Here is a 17,199-nt window from a genome sequence, read left to right as displayed (position 1 = left end):
ACATTGTTTCCCCCAACAACAATAGGGTTTAGTTCACCATTTTCATGGTGAATCTAGATGAAGAATGGAACAAAAGAGATACAAACCCTAAAAAAGAGAAAAGGAGAGTTGTCACCATCTACAAATCTACCCCAAAGGGGTGAAAAGTGTGTTTCTGTGCCTAAGCCATCAAAAGATACAAACTCTAAGACGTTCTGGCCTTTAAATAGGGCATAAAAATAACATAAAACAAGCCCAAGCCTAAACAGATCATAAAAACACAGAAAACAGGTCCAAGCTCAGCAGACAACCGCCCGACGGTATAAGTGTGGCGCCCAACGATTTCCCACAAATCGCACTACCGCCCGGCGGTAGGGTCTACCGCCCGACGGTTTCCCTCAAAACCGCCCAACGCCAATGCCAGGTGCTTACTCCTCGCCCTGGACCGCCCAGCGGTGTAAGTAGCCGCCAAGCGGTGCGTCGACTCTTCAAATCTTCAATTTTCTTCTCTTTTCTTGACTCTACGGCCTTTATCTTCAACTCCATTCTTCACTTTCTCAAAATAGCTACAAAACAATGCAAAACAAGCATAATATCGCTAAAAACAGCTTTTGACTCTCTACAGACTCATTTATTGAGTTTTGCTTGATTGTAAGCTCATTCCAAGTAGTAAAGGGCGTAATTTGGTCTAAAATGACATATGAAAATAACTGTTTTTCAACCTTCATCAGTGTATAAGATGAAATTGTAAACCCCAACAACACCATTCATCCATAGTTTTTCCTCAACCATTGATTCATTGCATTTGCATGTTTAATTTTGTTTTTGCATTTAACAATCAAAACTTTATTCTTTTCTCAAGTCTTATGAAATTAGGTTAGGTGAAAGTTAAGGCCTAAGAGTCCTTTGGGAAACGATACTTGGACTTACCCGTTTATATTACTTGATAACGATCTGGTACACTTACCAGGGGCTTAACAAGTTTTTGGTGCCGTTGCCGGGGACTCGTGGTTTCATTTATCTAGTAGTGTAAACTGATTAAATTTGACTCGATTTTATGTTTGTTTTTTTTATTTTTGTTCTAATAAATGTTTTCAAGGGTTTTGTGCCTAATGTTTGCAGGATGCAGTTTGGACAAGAATGTGATTATATGGGTACTCAATTCTACCAAAATGATTTCAACCACTGTTGGGAACCTCACTCATACATGGATCAAAGTCAATTTGGGCAAGCTGCCGAGCCACAAATTACTCCACGCAGGGATACCACAGATGACGAATTTTACCAGCGGATGACGGGTATGAATATGTCTTTCATTAGAAGTTTGGAGGAGATGCAACAACGTGAGGAATTACGAGAATGTCAAAGACAACAATATCGTCCTTCACTTAAAGAAGCAGAGCGTCAAAGGCAACAATATTCTCCTACACTTGAAGAAAGAGAGAAGGAAGTTGAACAATGTCTTTGGCAAAAACAATCCTCTATGCCAAGAAAAACATTGAGAGAAGCTGAACAACGCTGGCTGGAGGAAAATAAAAAACATTGGAAGCAATTATCTCCATCAGAAAGTCGTGAATAGACATTCCAACAAGTATTGCAGAATATGATTTCCTTTTCAGAATGTGATGACGTAAGATGTAAAAGGAAGGAGATAGAATTAGATTGCGCGACTGCATCTTTGAATGATTCTAGGGTTAGTATTGAAGTTAACCCTAGGGAGGAATGCCAAGCCACTATCTCGAAAAGTGATAAGGTTGTTGATGAGAAGATAGAGGAAAAAAGGATAGAGATAGATGAGGAGAAAAAAATGGAGAGAAAGGAGGAGAAGATAGAGGAAGAAAGGATAGAGATAAATGAGGAGAAGATAAAGGAGAAAAAAATGGAGAGAAATAAAGAAAAGATAGAGGAGGAAAAGATAAAGATATATGAAGAGCAGATAAAGGAGAAAAAAATAGAGAGAAAGGAGGAGAAGATATAGGAGAAAAAATTGGAGAAAAAGGAGGAGAAGATTGAGGAAGAAAAGATAGAGAGATTTAAAGGAAGAAGAAACAGAAAATATGGTTGAGGAAGATAATGATGATGAGGGAGAAAAAGCAGTGGTTGAGAAAAAAGAAAAAAAGAAAAAATATGCGAAAATAAAGAAGAAAAGAAGAAAAGAAGAAAAGAGAAAAAGAGAAAGTTGAGGGAGGAGATTAAGAAAAAGAGGAAGAGAGGAAAGAAGAAAAGATCATATGCAACACCTCTTCCTCATCAAAAGAAATATCATAGGAAAGAAAAGAATTTTAAGTGCTTTATTGAAATCTTCAAGAAATTGGAGATTAAAGTTCCTATGATTGAGACATGGAAACANGTGCTTGGTGTTCTCAACTTTTTGAAAAAATTCAGCAGGAAGAAGAAAAAGAAAAGAATATCAAGCAAGGGGAGTATCATTCTGTTTTTATCTTTCTGTTTTTATTTTTCTATTTTTATGTTCTTATTTTTCTATCTTTATTTAAAAAAAAATAATATATGTTTTTCTGTTTTTTTTTGTTTTAAAAAAAATTAAAATTAAAAAATATTTGTTACTGTTTTTATTTTTGGGCTAATTATGTGCTCTAGTGCAGTGTTCTTTAGTATGTGCAGGATAAAAATTTGTATTAGGAGCACAAGATCATCAGCAGGCGGATAAGGAAGGAGAATTGGTTCACCAACACCCTGATGTGAAAAGTGACAAACTCAAACCTGGCACACCAAGTGAAATTCCAGAATAGGTTATGAGTTCTCAAGACTATTAAAGCAGACAAAGCTTTTAAAGTTGGTGATAAGAAGAATATCAACACCTACTGATGGGTGCTTGAGCTTTACCGGTCAAGCTAATGACGTTAAAAGAGCGCTTACTGGGAGGCACCCCAGTGATCCAAGAACAATATTTTTGTACTTTAAATTTTTAAATCTTGGTGATGATACAGGGAAGCACACCTACTAATGGGTGTTGGAAAGATTTGCACTTACTGACAAGTGCTAGAAAGGTTTGGGTCAGGCTCGTGACGTTAAACAAGCGCTACCTGGGAGGTAACCTAATTTTCTAAACTTATCTTTTTGAATTATGTTATATTTGCTTCTGTTGTTAGAATAGGAGTTGATGTACTTGGTTTAGAACTTATATCTGATACAATGGGTTGATGATGATTTGTGATGAGTATGCTTGATGAGGCTTTTATATTGATTGATGTTGAGATGATATATGAGATGCTATATACAGGTGGTTGTTCACAATATATATGAATAAATGCATGATAACATGATTGTGATTATGATACTGGGCAGGATGTGTATCTATGTAGTGGAACTTGAAACTAGCATTTGTGCAGTTTTGAACTCCACAGTTTTTGATTGAATGATTTCTATTATTGTGAAAGCATGAATGACTTTGCCCAGGTTTCTATGATTAAATCACTTGCTTGCATGTGTCATATGATCAAGGCCATCTTTGTTTAGCCCTTTCTTAGCCAATGCAAAAAGTTTCATCCCAATTAAAAAGAGCACAATGTGTTCTACCCTTTTTGAACCTAAGCCTTAAACAGTATGAGAAAACCCTTTTGCAAATCTTTACCTTGAGTTAAGTTGAGAATTATTGGGTGGTATTGATAAAGGTTCAAGTTTAGGGCTGTTGGGAAAGTTGAAAAAGAATAAGATAAGCATTGAGCTAATGTGTTGAGCAAAACATGAAAAGATGAAAAAGATAAAAGAAAGAGAAAAGAAAAAAAGATAAAATGAGAAGAAAAAGCTCAATGCAAAGAAAAGGGAAAGTTGGGAATGAGTGAGATTGGTTGTTTAAAGAGAGTTTGTGCTTAAATTATAAATGCGAATAACTCTCTTAACTCAAGGATTTTGTGATCCAGAAAAACCAATGTTCTTCTTAGCCCAACCACGTTACACGCCATAAAAAGTCCTTGTGATGATAACTTGCTTTTGAGTATGATTGATTGTGGTTAAATGAAAGGCAAAGTTAATTTGTGTGACATTGTAATAGTAGAGAGAATGAGTCACCTCAATATACACTTGTGTGCTTGAGTGAAACAATTTCCTTGGTGAGGAGTAGTTCCAATTATACATGATTGCATTTGTGCTTGGTTAATTGGTCATTCATGATAATAGCATCTGTTGGAAAGACTGTGATTATGTGACCACCATATTGAGTTTAATGGAAGTAATGCATCTTACATCTTGACTGATATTTTTATGATAAGCTAAGAGTGATTACTTGTCTTGGAAGAAAGACTTTTGGAAAGTATTAATCCATTGTAGTGATTGTTTGAAAACTGAGTTACATCTTGTTTTGCTTGAGGACAAGCAAAATTCTAAGTTTGGGGCTGTGATAACAGTTGAAAAACAGTTATTTTCATACTTAATTTTGATATTAAATCACACCCTTTATGGCTTAGAATTAGCTTGAAATCATACATTTTTATTAAGTTATAGAATAAGAGAGTCAAAGATGGTTTTCTTGGTTTTATGCTTCGTTTCCCTTTATTTTATAGGTTTTTGGAATGAATTGGAAGAAAGGTTGAAGTATCAAATGGTTGGAGTGCTGAAAAGTCAACCAAAATGCAGAAAAGTCAATCCGTCAGCTAGAAAAGTCAATCAGTCAACCAGAAAAGTTGACCCAACCGCTGAGCGGTTAGTTTTTGGCGTTAAGCGGTAGTTTTGGGCTCTGAGCGGTCCTATGATTAAGGGGAAACTGCTGAGCGGTTTACTTAGGCGCCTCGGCGGTTTTCTGTTGTTATTTGGTGGATTATGTGATCTTTCTGTTATCTTTTTGGCCTATATATAGGCCCAGTGAGAATCAATACTCAATCTTTTAGCAGAGGAAGACAACACAACACTCTTTTCACCCCTTGGAGGAGGATTTTGGATGTGGAAGCTCCAACATACCAAATCTAGGGTTTATATTTTCATTCTTTCCATTCAATTCATCTAGTTTCACCATGATTATGGTGAACTAAACCCTTTGTTGTTGGGGAACAATGTAATCTTTTGAAGCTCTCATATATTCAAATTCTTATTTATTTCATATGTTTGTCATATACTTGTTTCTCAATTGGTGGGTTCTCATCTATGCCTAATGCTTTTATTGTTTAACTCATTTAGGAAAAGATGTTTGTCTTTATCGATATGGGGATGTACGGTAATGTCATGAACTGGTGAGAAATTCCTTGATTATGCCAATATCGCCTAGGGATAGGGGTAGGACAGTCAACTGTATTTGCTTCCGATCGCATTGCATTACTAGTTACTAGGGGAGGCTAGGGATAGGAAGCCGGTAATTAATAATAGGCTCTTTTCACCAAGAGATTGGGTTAAGGGTAGACTAGAAAGTTTGCATGGCAATTGGATAAATAAGTGAAGTAAATAAGAAGAGTAGATATATGAGAGTGGATAAGATGAAATTGTAAACCCCAACAACACCATTTATCCATAGTTTTTCCTCAACCATTGATTCACTGCATTTGCATGTTTAATTCTGTTTTTGCATTTAACAATCAAAACTTTATTCTTTTCTCAAGTCTTATGTAATTAGGTTACATGAAAGTTAAGGCCTAAGAGTCCTTTGGGAAACGATACTCAGACTTACCCGTTTATATTATTTAATAACGATCTCGTACACTTGTCAGGGGCTTAACAATAACAAGCAATTAAAGAAGACTTCACTATTAGATGAAGTAGAACGTTTGCACATGGTATCATCTAGCCTATATAGATGCTTCTTTAAGTTTTTCTCTGTTTAATTCAAAGATGCATTTATTTAAGGCTTTAGCGTGCTTTCCAAAAACATTTTTTGAGTTTTCATCTAACAAGATATATTGAGAGTTTGTTTGATCATTGCCTAACGATTTATAACATTAATAGCATTCATCAAGACCCTCATTGCCGCATTAAATAGAGAAATCTTTTAGTGGTGTGTATGTTCGTACCTTGGTGTTTTTACTAATGCTTTCCTCAAGATGTTTAGATTTTCAGAGCATGAGACAAACCTTTTATATTTTAGTTGTATTGTTATTCTAATGATAACATTATCATATGCTCATATCGTTTATTGTTGTTTGTTAGACTTTAAAGCATATGAGGATGTTTAGACAGTTTAATCTTGTAGACAATCTTGTCTTAACAAACAGTTCTGGTGTTGTTCATGATGAAAATGCCTTTCTAGCATCAACATGCAAAGGTGGAGACAGTATCGAAGGTGTCGCAACCATCGGCGACTTCCATGACGTTCATTTTAAGGGTGTTGGTGTTGTCGCAAGTGAAGATGATAAGGGGTTTGAGCTTGTTCTTGCATATGGTGAGTCTACCATGAGGTCTTCTTGAAGCCTTCTTAAATCAGGCTAAGGAAATTCTATGCTAATATATGATGGGTCTTCCGTTATGTATGTTTTTGCTGTAATTTGATAATTGTGAATTATAATATAACAATGTATATTTGTTTACTCAACTTACAAAGCTGAAAAGTATAATATTCCACTGTAGGAATGAGGACTCAATCATAATACTCAACTGTAAGACTCCACTCTCCTAATTATGTTTCTCATTTACTATTCCAGGAATATAAATCATTATTCTTTTATTGCCTTACAGGAAAATTGTTAATTACCAAGGGGTTTTTATCGAGGGCTTTAAGGCCTTCGGTAATTCGAATTTACCGAAGGCTTTTCCGACGGTCATTTTAAGTGTAGATTACCGAGGGCTTTTGTCCTTCGGTATTGGACAGCGAAATTACCGAAGGCTTTGGACCGTCGGTAAGAGTCACGCTGATATATGATATACCAATTGGGTTTTCCCTCTATCAATTTCACTTCTTCGCGCCAGCTATCTTTATTCGTTCCCCAATCCAGTTGAGTCCGAGAACATTGTTTCTGCTTTGCTGCCAATCACCATTGTCTTCCTTCTTTGATTGGCGGTGGTGAGGTTGCTTCGAGGTGGTTTGGTGGTCTGAGGAGGACGCGAGGCTCAAGGATGCGTTTCTCGTTAGGGGTTAAGTTTACGATTGAGGGGTTTTCGTTGACGGCTTACTTGCTACCTTTTGCGCCGCTTTCCAGGAGGCTGTCGGGGAGGGAGAGTGTCGATAATCCCTGCGGTGGACATTTGGTGTTGTTTTTCTTCCCCTGTCGTCAAGGTAAGTAGATTTGTGTTTGAAACTGAATGTGTTCAGCCCCTATTTTTGGTAACAGGGTGTTTAATGATTAATATTTCTTGGTGTTAGGGCTTTGATCAGGGCTGAGTCATAAAATGTGTGGAAGGTTCCAACACAGCGGGTTAAAGTTACCAACAGTTCATCATTTCTAGGTAGGTAAAGTTTATCCTCTTGTATATGCCATGTTCATTGTGTTCTGTTAATTGCCTTTAGAACAGAGGGTGAATTATAATTGAATTTGGATTGTAAAGTTTTCAATTTGAGCATGTATGAAATGTTTGATTTGATGATAGCCTTGATGCTAATTTTGAGTATGTATCATCACCATCTCCATTTGCATAAAAGGATAAGGAGGATGAAGAAGTAGAAGAGCCAACAACCAAATTGTTGGGGCTCATCAAACTATCATGGGTTTGAAGCTCAGACATAGTAGGCCATGAAGAAGAAGTAGAAGAAGGGTTTGGAATGGTGAGAGCAGGAGGAAGGCTGATACCATTGAGCCTTGAAGAAGTAGAGTTCTGCCTCGGAAGGAAGGGTGAAGGAGAAGGAGGAGTGGAGGGTGTTGGCGGAGAGTTCAAAGGTAAACCTAACTCCTTGCNGGCTTTAACAATCACTGAGTGAACAAGTGCTTCTGGACCAAATGCTAATNTNATCATTTCCTTTTCACCATGGTCTTGAAGCAGAAGCAAACCCATGATTTTGGAAGCATTTTCTGGGTCCAAAGTTTGGACCCTTAAGAACACAATTCGTGTAGCTTCATAACCATCCACGAGTGAACAAAAGGGATTACTACATGGTTCCAAAGAAACTAGCCTATCCCTAAAAATCAAATCTGCCTTTTTCAAGTTTAGTCTCTCTCTCTCTCTCTATTCACTAGTGGCTATCTTTCTCACTCCTGTGGCAAGTAAAGTTTCTTTCTCAACCACACACAAGCCCTACCTACCAACTTGAGATGAGTGGTGATACAGTGACTTTCTTTCTTGTATTCTTGCAAGCAAAGAAAAGCAAGTTAAAGAAGAAAGGAGAGTAAGAAAGTTGAGTGTTAAAAGTAGTATTCTCGTGTGCATGATAAATGGGAGAAGACTAATGGAGTCAAAAGTTACCTTTGATAAAAAGAATGATTTTTATTTTTTTTTTGAAAAAAGGAGATGCACATAAGATGGTTTGTTTTTTCTTCTGCTAATAATTTCTTTAAAAGTATATTTGTTGAACTTAAAAATCGTATATAAAAGACAGCTCATGATCCTGCTGAATAATTTCCCACATTTTCAATCAATTATTGTACTCTTTAACTGAATTAACCAACATGCTGGTTTTGTTCATATTTATTTTATTTTCATTAGATTATGTGTCAAATTATACAGTAATTTTAACAAATATAATTATCAAGTTGTTGACTGATATTGTAGATGTAATCTCATAATATATATGTACTGCATGTTTTAGAGAATATATACCAAACTGTTCCATGCTCATGTTAAATCATGTTCTAATATGTTTGGATATTTTTATAAGAAGGAAGTAATGTTGTAAGTTATCATTAAATATGTTGTTTTATACAGAGATGTTGTTTTATCATTAATGATTAATATTTCTTGGTGTTAGGGCTTTGATCAGGGCTGAGTCATAAAACGTGTGGAAGGTTCCAACACAGCGGGTTAAAGTTGCCAACAGTTCATTTCCAGGTAGGTAAATTTGAGCATGTATCATCACTATTGTGTTTTGTTCTATTCTTTCTTTGCACTTTTGTCTTTGTATGTGTTGTGCCCAGTAATGAAAATGTTGAATAACTAATGAGATGTCCCAAGTTTTTCTCTATATATGTTTTAAATTTTTCTCTATATATGTGTTACCATTTTCTTTTTCCAACATCTGGATGCCTAATAACTAATGAGATGTCCCAAGTTTGAATTAGAATGCAAATGTTGAATAAAATATGACAGAATTTAGCATGAAGTGGTCCTACCAAACTGAAATGTGTTTGGATATGGGATTTAGTAATTGTAAAGAAATTAAAATTAATTGAGGATGAATTGTTTTAAATTAAGCTATTTCAATTTTTAAATGAATTGTCTTTGAAGAATTCTTTCTCCAATTCCTCTATCACTGCCAATTCCTCCTATACCCTTCTCTGTCAGTGCCAATTCCTCCCCCAATTGTTAGTGATATGGATTGGTAGCATTTCCCAAAGCTGTAGTATCTCTTGTGCAACAATTGGTTTAGCAAAAGGAGCTGAGAAAGGAGGTTAAGGAAGCTTTTTCTAAGCAGAGGAGGAGTTTTGATGAAGGGCCTAGAAATGTTTTTGAAGTAGGAGAGTTACACTAGAAAAAATGAACTCTAAATTGAGGTTTTGAGTAGTGGAATTGCACAACAGTGGTTATGAGTCCAATTAGAATTTTACAACAATTTTAAATCATCAAAACAAAGTTTTTTGAGCTATTATTTGGCATAGAAATACCAGATTCAGAAATTTGACCTTATAATAGCTAATAATGTAGCAAATTAAACAACTACACAGAAGAAATGAACTTTGAACAATGAGTTAGGCTGGACTAATTCATCACCAGGCTAGATTTAGCATGTCAATGACATGATTCGGTGATAAATTGCAGTAAACCTTCTCTATGACCACCAATTCCTCCGCCAATTCCCCTACCACTTATCTGGTTGTCCTAGAGTTTTCCAAAACACACACTGCATAATTAGACTTTTAATATGCCTTCCTTTTTGTGGAATTGTTTGGTTACCTCTTAATATTCTGACCTCATAAAGTATATTTTGATCATATCATGACTTTTGAAGCTAAGATCTCCTCCCTTAAACTTGCATTGCATAAATAAACCTGCTGCCCCTCTTTTTCATAGCTTGGTTGCTCCAATTGGACTTCAAAACACCATTCAAATCAGCAAAAACAATCACCAAACACATTAGTTAACTGCACCAGATTATGCTCCATAAATTGGTTTTAAAATTGATATTTAGGAAGCCAAACATCTTTAAAGCAATCAAGAAGGGTGTAGAAATGAAGGAGGCACAAAATTTTAGATCCTAAAATGGTTCTAAAACAGATTAGGAAAGCAAGAAAATTGAAATGCAGATTGAAACCAAGTTTTTCTAGCTCTGCTCCAAAAGAATTGACCTAAGATGTGTGGTTTTAAAAGTGAATTCGTGCACAAGTGATTCTAACACTCTAGTAATACATTCAACAACTTCAATTTCTGAGTTTAAACTTCTTTGAACTCTAATTGGGTTCAAAACCAAACTGTTTAGCATACTCACCATTCTACTTGCCAATATCACTCAAAAAAGAGGTGTGAATATGGTATTTTGCACATTCATGAGTCTGGCTTCAATTTGAATGTTCTAACAAGTTTAAAACAACATTTAGGACTTGTTTAAACTGCCAAATAGCATAGAATCACATCANCACGAAAATTGAAACCTAATAACCCATATTATGCAAAATTTGTGCCATTTTTGGAACTTGCAAAGTGAATCTGAGTTGGAGTTCTATTTTGTGCCTAATTATAGTTCAAAAAAGTCTTTTTGGATGAATTAAAACTGTTGAAATGTTTAACAAAGTGTCAGAATGGTTTAGGCACAAAATCACTTCCAAAACCACAAATTTTGAGTCAATTTTGGGAAGTAGAAAGGTGATTTTGAGTACCAGTTTGGTTTTGAGTTAAATTTGAGTTTTAACATGCTTCAATTGATAAAACAAAGTTGCTGAAGTTTGGAAAATCAAAGAAGGTTGGAAAATCTATCACCATGGTATAATGGTGTAATTTGCTACATAAATTTGCTCTAGCAAGGGTGATGTTCGAATTTTGTTGTTTTTATGCTATTGGAAAGCTTGAACAAGCTTAAATTGGTGTTCTAAAGTAGATATCACTGTTCATTTGGTCATATTTTAGCTTATATGCAGATTTGGTCTTTAAACCATCATATTTTGAGTTAAAATGGAAGTAGAGTAGTGATTTTGAATTGTAACATGTTTATGATTCATTTCAAAGTTTAAACACAATTAAAAAACTCAATTAGAAACTTGTAAGAAACTGTCCTAACAAGTTTAAAAGGGTAAAACCTAGCTAATTAGAAACTCACACTACAAAAACAACCTATAACTCAAAATATGACACCCTAGAACTTAAAACTAGTTGCTAGAATAGGCTAAAAATGGTCATAATGCATGGTGTCTTTAAGTATTAACCAAAGCAGTAAAAAAACTATGTACACAAGTTTTAAAACATAAAAGAAAGATAAAAATAAGGGCAAAATTCGAAAATACAAAGAAGTTAAAGATTTGACTATTAAGGACCTAATATTACACTACTTAAAGCCTAAAAACTATACTAAATAGGTTACAGTTTCGAAATTAACCTAAGGAAACCTAAGAATGTATAATTTTGTTATCCTAACAAGTTTAAAGTACCTAAATAAAGCTAAGAAAGATGTCAAAGTGGATGAACTACCTAAATCTCAAAATTTGGCCAGTTAAACCTAAACAGTGTACTAAATAGGTAAGAAAACGAGAATTGACCTAAAGTAACCTAAGAGTGTGTATTCTAAAAATCCTAACAAGTTTAAAGATGTTAAAGGAAGCTAAGAAACATGTCAAAATAGATGAAATAGCTAAATCTCAAAGTTTGCCTACTTGAAACCTAAAAAAGTAGATGAAGTAGCTAAAAATCACTACTCAAACCTCAAAAAAGGTGTACTACAATTGCAAACTACACTTAACTAGGAAAATAAACTAGAAAGAAAGTATCCTAACATGTTTAGAATGGTGAAACCTAGCTAATTAAGAACTGACACTACAAAAAATACCTAAAACTCAAAATATGACAAGTTATAACCTAAAACTAGTTAGGCTAAAAATAGTGAATCTGAGTTCTAGTTCTGTTTTGTGCCTAATTAGAGTTCAAACAAGTGTATTTTGATGAACTAAAACTGTTGAAATCAAGTGAAAAGTGTCAGAATGGATTAGGCACCAAAATCACTTCCAAAACCACATATTTTGAGTCAATTTTGGGAAGTACAAAGGTGAATTTTGGTAGCAATTTGGTTTTGAGTTACATATCAGTTTTGAGTTACCCCTATGCCTGCAGTACACCCTTCCCCTACTCTTGCAGTACACCTTCCCCCTACTCATACTGTACACCATCCTCCACCTACCCCTGTAGTACACCCTCCTCCTCCCACCCATGCAGTACACCCTCCTCCTCCCACCCCTCCAGTACACCCTCCTCCTCCTACCCCTGCAGAAGAGCCTCTTCCTCCCCCTGACCCTACTTCTATACCTTCCTCATCTTCTAGACCGCCTTCTGAGACTGCCACACCATTTACTGATCCAGATTCAGCTGATGATAGTGATGTGTTGACCCGTTCCTCCATGATCAACCATGGATTCAGCCATATGGAAAAGGGTAAGACTTTAATCCCTTTTTTAACTTTGATTGATGTTTTAAACATTGTCTTATTTGAAATGACTTTTTCTTCTTTATATGAAGGTTTATTCCATCCAGGGTTGCTTCCCAGGCCATCACACGATCAATTAAGCAACAGTATTTGACTCCATGGCCTACTTGGGGAGCAATACCTATAGATGGCAGAAAGCCATTCTGGGAGCGTTTTAAGGTGAACAACACTTTAAACTAATTATCATTCATATCTTACCATGTCTTAATCAATGTTTGTTTTGTTCATCATTGCAAAAGAAGATGCAGTGGAAAGCTGAACATGAAAGTCAAATACATAGAAATTTTCAGATGAAAGCATCTCATCGGCTCTCAGATATGTTTAGGGATGCCCGAATTGCAGGGGAGCGCCCTTACTGGATGGGCGAAATCATTTGGAACTCTTTGCTTGCACATTGGAATTCAGTAGAGTTTCGCAAGAAGAGTTACAGCCCAGAGGAACAGAGCGTCTGAAAAGGGTGGTGCCTTGCACACTGGCGGGTTGATCATAATTCACGAGCATTCCATTCGTATGGTAAACTTTCTTTACTTTTCTGTTTTTTTCATATATAACTTATGTATTTTATATTTCATATACACTAATAAGTCTAAATTATGTTACAGGCACAAGCTCTTGGACTTGCGGTCCATGTTGACGAGCTCTTTGCACAGACCCATGTTCGGAAGGGCACTAATGAATTCGTTGATGCAAGATCTCGCAAGACTCATGTAAATAGCACTCCTAGTATTAGTAATCCACATGATTATGTTATTGTATCATTCCTTGACATTGTTTTTAATGTTTCCACAGGAAGAATTTTCTACGAGACTTTCACAAGTTAGATCCGAACATGGGTCAGCTCCTACACCGGATGATGCAAGTAATGCAGATGACGACATCCGTAGGACACAGCGCTGGGTCGATGTCGTTGGTGGGAAGAAAAAGGGACGAGTCTACTGTGTAGGACAACTTGCTACAAACTATACAGCATCGAGAGGAGGTACACTGAAGCACCAACCTTCTTCTTCTTCCACCCCTTCTGCTGACGAGGCCATCCAGCGCTTGACACAGCTACTAGAGCAACGTGACCAGGAAAACCGTGCATTGAGAGAACAATACACTGACTTGAGAGACGAGTTTTCAAGCTTCAAGTCCCTGGTCATGAGAGTGCTGCCTCAAACTTCAGACACTCCTTCCACTGTCCCTCCGACCCAGCCACGACCCTCCCCGTCACCGACCGTCCCTCATCAGCCCAGATCAGTCCAGCCCACACCAGTCCAGCCCACACCAGTCCAATCATCTACAGATGAGCAGGACGATGAAGATACATTTGAAGACTTTGTACAATTTTAGTTTCATTTTGTTATTGATCATAGTAATGTTAGTACATTTAGATGTTAGTACATTATGATATTGGTACATTTATTTTTGCTTAGAATTGGATGATATTGCTATTATGATATTGTTAGAACAAATGGATGTCAGTACATTATGATGATAATGTTAGTACTTTATGATTTTTCATCAATGAACGAAAGATTTTGGGATGGACAATATATATGCAGGTTTGTTTGTGGATTGAAACTGTTATGTAGGACTGTGTATGTTGTGAACATTACACTACAGGTATGTGTGGTTGGACAAGGAAAACAAATACAGCACATTTTTCCCTGCATCAAACCGAAGGCTTTACCGAGGGTCAAAAGCCTTAGGTAATTACCGAAGGGCGGAAGCCTTCGGTAATTACCGAGGGCCAATAACCTTCGGTAATTACCCAGGACTTTTGGCCCTCGGTAATTACCGAAGGCTGTAATTACCGAGGGCCAATAGCCTTCGGTAATAGTAGCGACGACGTATTTATCGAGAGCTTTCTAACCGTCGCCGGGTCCTCAATAATGGATATTTAGCGACTGCTTATGGCGTTTTCCGAGGGATTGTGGCCTTCTGTAATTCCCTCGATAAATGCTTATTAAATCTTTTTACATGTATGTTTCTCTTTAAAAGTTAGGACTTTCTCACCAAGAAACATCAACATAGTATTAAGATACTCCAACTCCGTCTCAAAAACTTTGGCCAATTAGGTCAAAGATAATCACTTTTAACACTTTTAAGAATTAAAATATAATATTTCTGATGGATCCACAAAATAAATAAAATAAAATGTGTATATAATTATCTAAATTAAGTCTGTGTGTATTTAATGATCTTAATTAAGTTATTGATTTAATAAGCATACCCCCACAAAGTCAAATTAACAATCATGATGTTTCAGAAAGAGGTATTACACAGAAAAAAAAAAAAAATCGTAACCAGGGAAGAGAATTCGAGTTCAACTTTCCGAGTTTGTCTGAAGGAATAATCAAGCTGACCTCCAACAACACGAGCTCCATATATTCATCGATCAATAACAGGACAAACTCTAAGTATTATGTGACCAACTAGACATAGTACACACCAATCTTGAAATAATAAAGACAGTGAATGAAGTCATGATACTCCTCACAAAAAGCACGTTGCTGAATCATAAGTCCAAGACGATAAAACCAATAAAGATAATTTGATGGCACTTTCTTTACTTTTTAGCAGCAACTTGTAAGAATTATAAGGATAAAATGACATTTTACTTATTAAAAATCACTTTGTCACAATAAATAGCTAAAGTCTCCTAAAACAGGAGAGGTTTCCCTCATCGTTATTGTTTGGATATGGTAATATTTGTGACAAGATCTGAGTTTATAAGATATAACTATATTTATTTAAGCAGAGGAAAAGATCCAAATCCAAAAACAAGTTACAGGTCCACATCTTGAAGATAGCCTCCACTTTATTCTCAAGCAGGTATTAGAAAAAAGAAGGCTCATCCCTGAACCATCACGAATATAGGAATAGGGCTAATTAAGCATCTAGACAGGGTATTTGTATAACTGAAGAACCTTCTTCCAAGATGGTCTGTTGCTGATATCATCCCACCAAGCACTCACATGCTTCCTTTCTCTAACCAAATTCCCTCTTCCAGTTTGGTTCACCAAATAATGACCAAATGGGAGATGGCTAAGATCAGCAAGGCTGAAGAAATCACCAGCCAAATACTTGCTTTTTGAGAGTCTCTCCTCATAAACATCAAGCACCTTCTCAAGCTTTTTATCACTCTCTTCTATCACTTTTTGGTCTGAGGTAGCTCCCATTAATGGGGCAAATAGAACATTGATAACCAAATTGTAGAGTGGTGGGTGAAAGTTATGAGCTTCCACTTCAAGCCATTGTTCCACAAGACCCTTTTCTTCTATTGTCTTTCCCAACAAGTCAGTTCCTTGGTCTTTATACTTCTCTGCAAAGTATCTGATTATTGCACGAGATTCTGCAACATTGGTTTAAAATCAGTGTATCAGAATGGACATAGACTATCCTACATTTGCAAAAAGACAGAGAAAATGTATTTCGGGGAAGTAAGCATTCAACATTTTGGATAATCCTACGATGGAAATTTCAAACAATAAAATCCAATTCATACCACCCCCATTAAGGTTCAGTGTAAAGATATTTATGATGCATCAAGGATTAAACCATAACACATGTTTATCAAAAACAACTAATACACAAATTTCATGTAGTAACTGACTTATAACCCCTATGCCTCTTTTAAAACAAAGGAATATCAATTAGGAAAGGGAAAAGTGCAGATTAAGAATGAAGAATCCTAACCTCAACTCAAACAACATTCTTGATAAATAGTTTGAAAAACCCACACAGATAAGGTTAACAATAGGTGAAAAACATCCGAAGAGAAAGATAAAATATTGAACCACCATATATGGCATAAGAAACGAAAAGAAAGGCAGAAAATAAGAAAGGGGCTTTGTGGTTTACCGTAGAGAGTATAATCACCATCTTGAATAACAGGAAGTGATCCAAATGGCTGCAGAATCATCAGACATAAGTATAATTAAACATGAAAAAAAAGGAAAATATTACAAAAATCATAAAATCAAGTGAAGGTGCAGCTTGTGGGTAAAAAATTAAGTAGCAAAAGAAAAATTGAACCTGCAACTTAAGGAACTCGGGTTCCTTATTCTCTCCCTTGAAGAGATCGACATGCACTGCTTCAAACTCGATTTCCTTCTCAATCAGACACACAACCACCCTTTTGGGGGATGCATAAGTTGGACCATACACCTTCACCACCATTTTTGTCTCTAAATTGTTTTTCTTTCTCTGTAGTTTGAATGTGTTTTCTGTCAAGTTGTGCTTTTATGCTGTTCATTCATGAGTATAGCTCCAAAGACATTACTTTTGAATTGTTTAGTAAATTGTTGAGCACAAATAGCATTTTGCTTTGTTAGTGCTAATCTTTATACTGACTTTTTTTTTTTTTAATTTTAACTTTATGTTTCCACTGTCTGCACTCAATATATTTTATTACCATATAGATTTTGTTCTAAAACAAAATCTATAAGGATGTAAATTTTGATTTGATTTAATTATTGGTGAAAATTTTGATTTGATTTAATTAATTTTGTAAAACTGATTTATATATATTTATATCTATATATATATATATATATATATATATATATATATATATATATATATAT

General features: G+C 35.7%; 3 protein-coding genes across 6 annotated transcripts; 2 read left to right on the top strand and 1 right to left on the bottom strand.

The window, feature by feature from the left end:
- Window positions 1–6,637: 6,637 nt before the first annotated feature.
- On the top strand, window positions 6,638–14,063 carry LOC106755237. 4 transcript variants are annotated; one of them, XM_022778197.1, is made up of 8 exons: window positions 6,638–7,132; window positions 7,220–7,302; window positions 8,756–8,835; window positions 12,505–12,576; window positions 12,661–12,787; window positions 12,868–13,141; window positions 13,231–13,335; window positions 13,418–14,063. In XM_022778197.1, exons 6-8 carry the CDS (start codon window positions 13,139–13,141, stop codon window positions 13,958–13,960), a joined length of 651 nt encoding a protein of 216 aa, XP_022633918.1. In that variant the 5' UTR covers window positions 6,638–7,132; window positions 7,220–7,302; window positions 8,756–8,835; window positions 12,505–12,576; window positions 12,661–12,787; window positions 12,868–13,138; the 3' UTR covers window positions 13,961–14,063. The 4 variants fall into 4 exon arrangements, with proteins under 4 accessions (XP_022633918.1, XP_022633916.1, XP_022633915.1 ...); XM_022778195.1 differs by having other exon boundaries at window positions 12,259–12,576; window positions 12,871–13,141; XM_022778194.1 differs by having other exon boundaries at window positions 12,259–12,576.
- Window positions 12,249–12,722, top strand: LOC111241234 (pollen-specific leucine-rich repeat extensin-like protein 1). Its single transcript, XM_022778193.1, has 2 exons — window positions 12,249–12,576; window positions 12,661–12,722. Exons 1-2 carry the CDS (start codon window positions 12,249–12,251, stop codon window positions 12,720–12,722), a joined length of 390 nt encoding a protein of 129 aa, XP_022633914.1.
- A 1,146-nt stretch (window positions 14,064–15,209) lies between the features above and the next one.
- On the bottom strand, window positions 15,210–16,897 carry LOC106755232 (glutathione S-transferase F10). Its single transcript, XM_014637343.2, has 3 exons — window positions 16,649–16,897; window positions 16,475–16,523; window positions 15,210–15,965 (listed from the first exon to the last, which is right to left on the bottom strand). The coding sequence occupies exons 1-3, from the start codon at window positions 16,790–16,792 to the stop codon at window positions 15,511–15,513; spliced, it is 648 nt and encodes a 215-aa protein (XP_014492829.1). The 5' UTR covers window positions 16,793–16,897; the 3' UTR covers window positions 15,210–15,510.
- Window positions 16,898–17,199: the final 302 nt, after the last annotated feature.

Source organism: Vigna radiata, unplaced genomic scaffold (assembly GCF_000741045.1).
Source record: "Vigna radiata var. radiata cultivar VC1973A unplaced genomic scaffold, Vradiata_ver6 scaffold_312, whole genome shotgun sequence".
NCBI lineage: Eukaryota > Viridiplantae > Streptophyta > Magnoliopsida > Fabales > Fabaceae > Vigna > Vigna radiata.
Note: the sequence above shows the minus strand (reverse complement) of the source record. Positions and strands in the feature narration are given on the sequence as shown.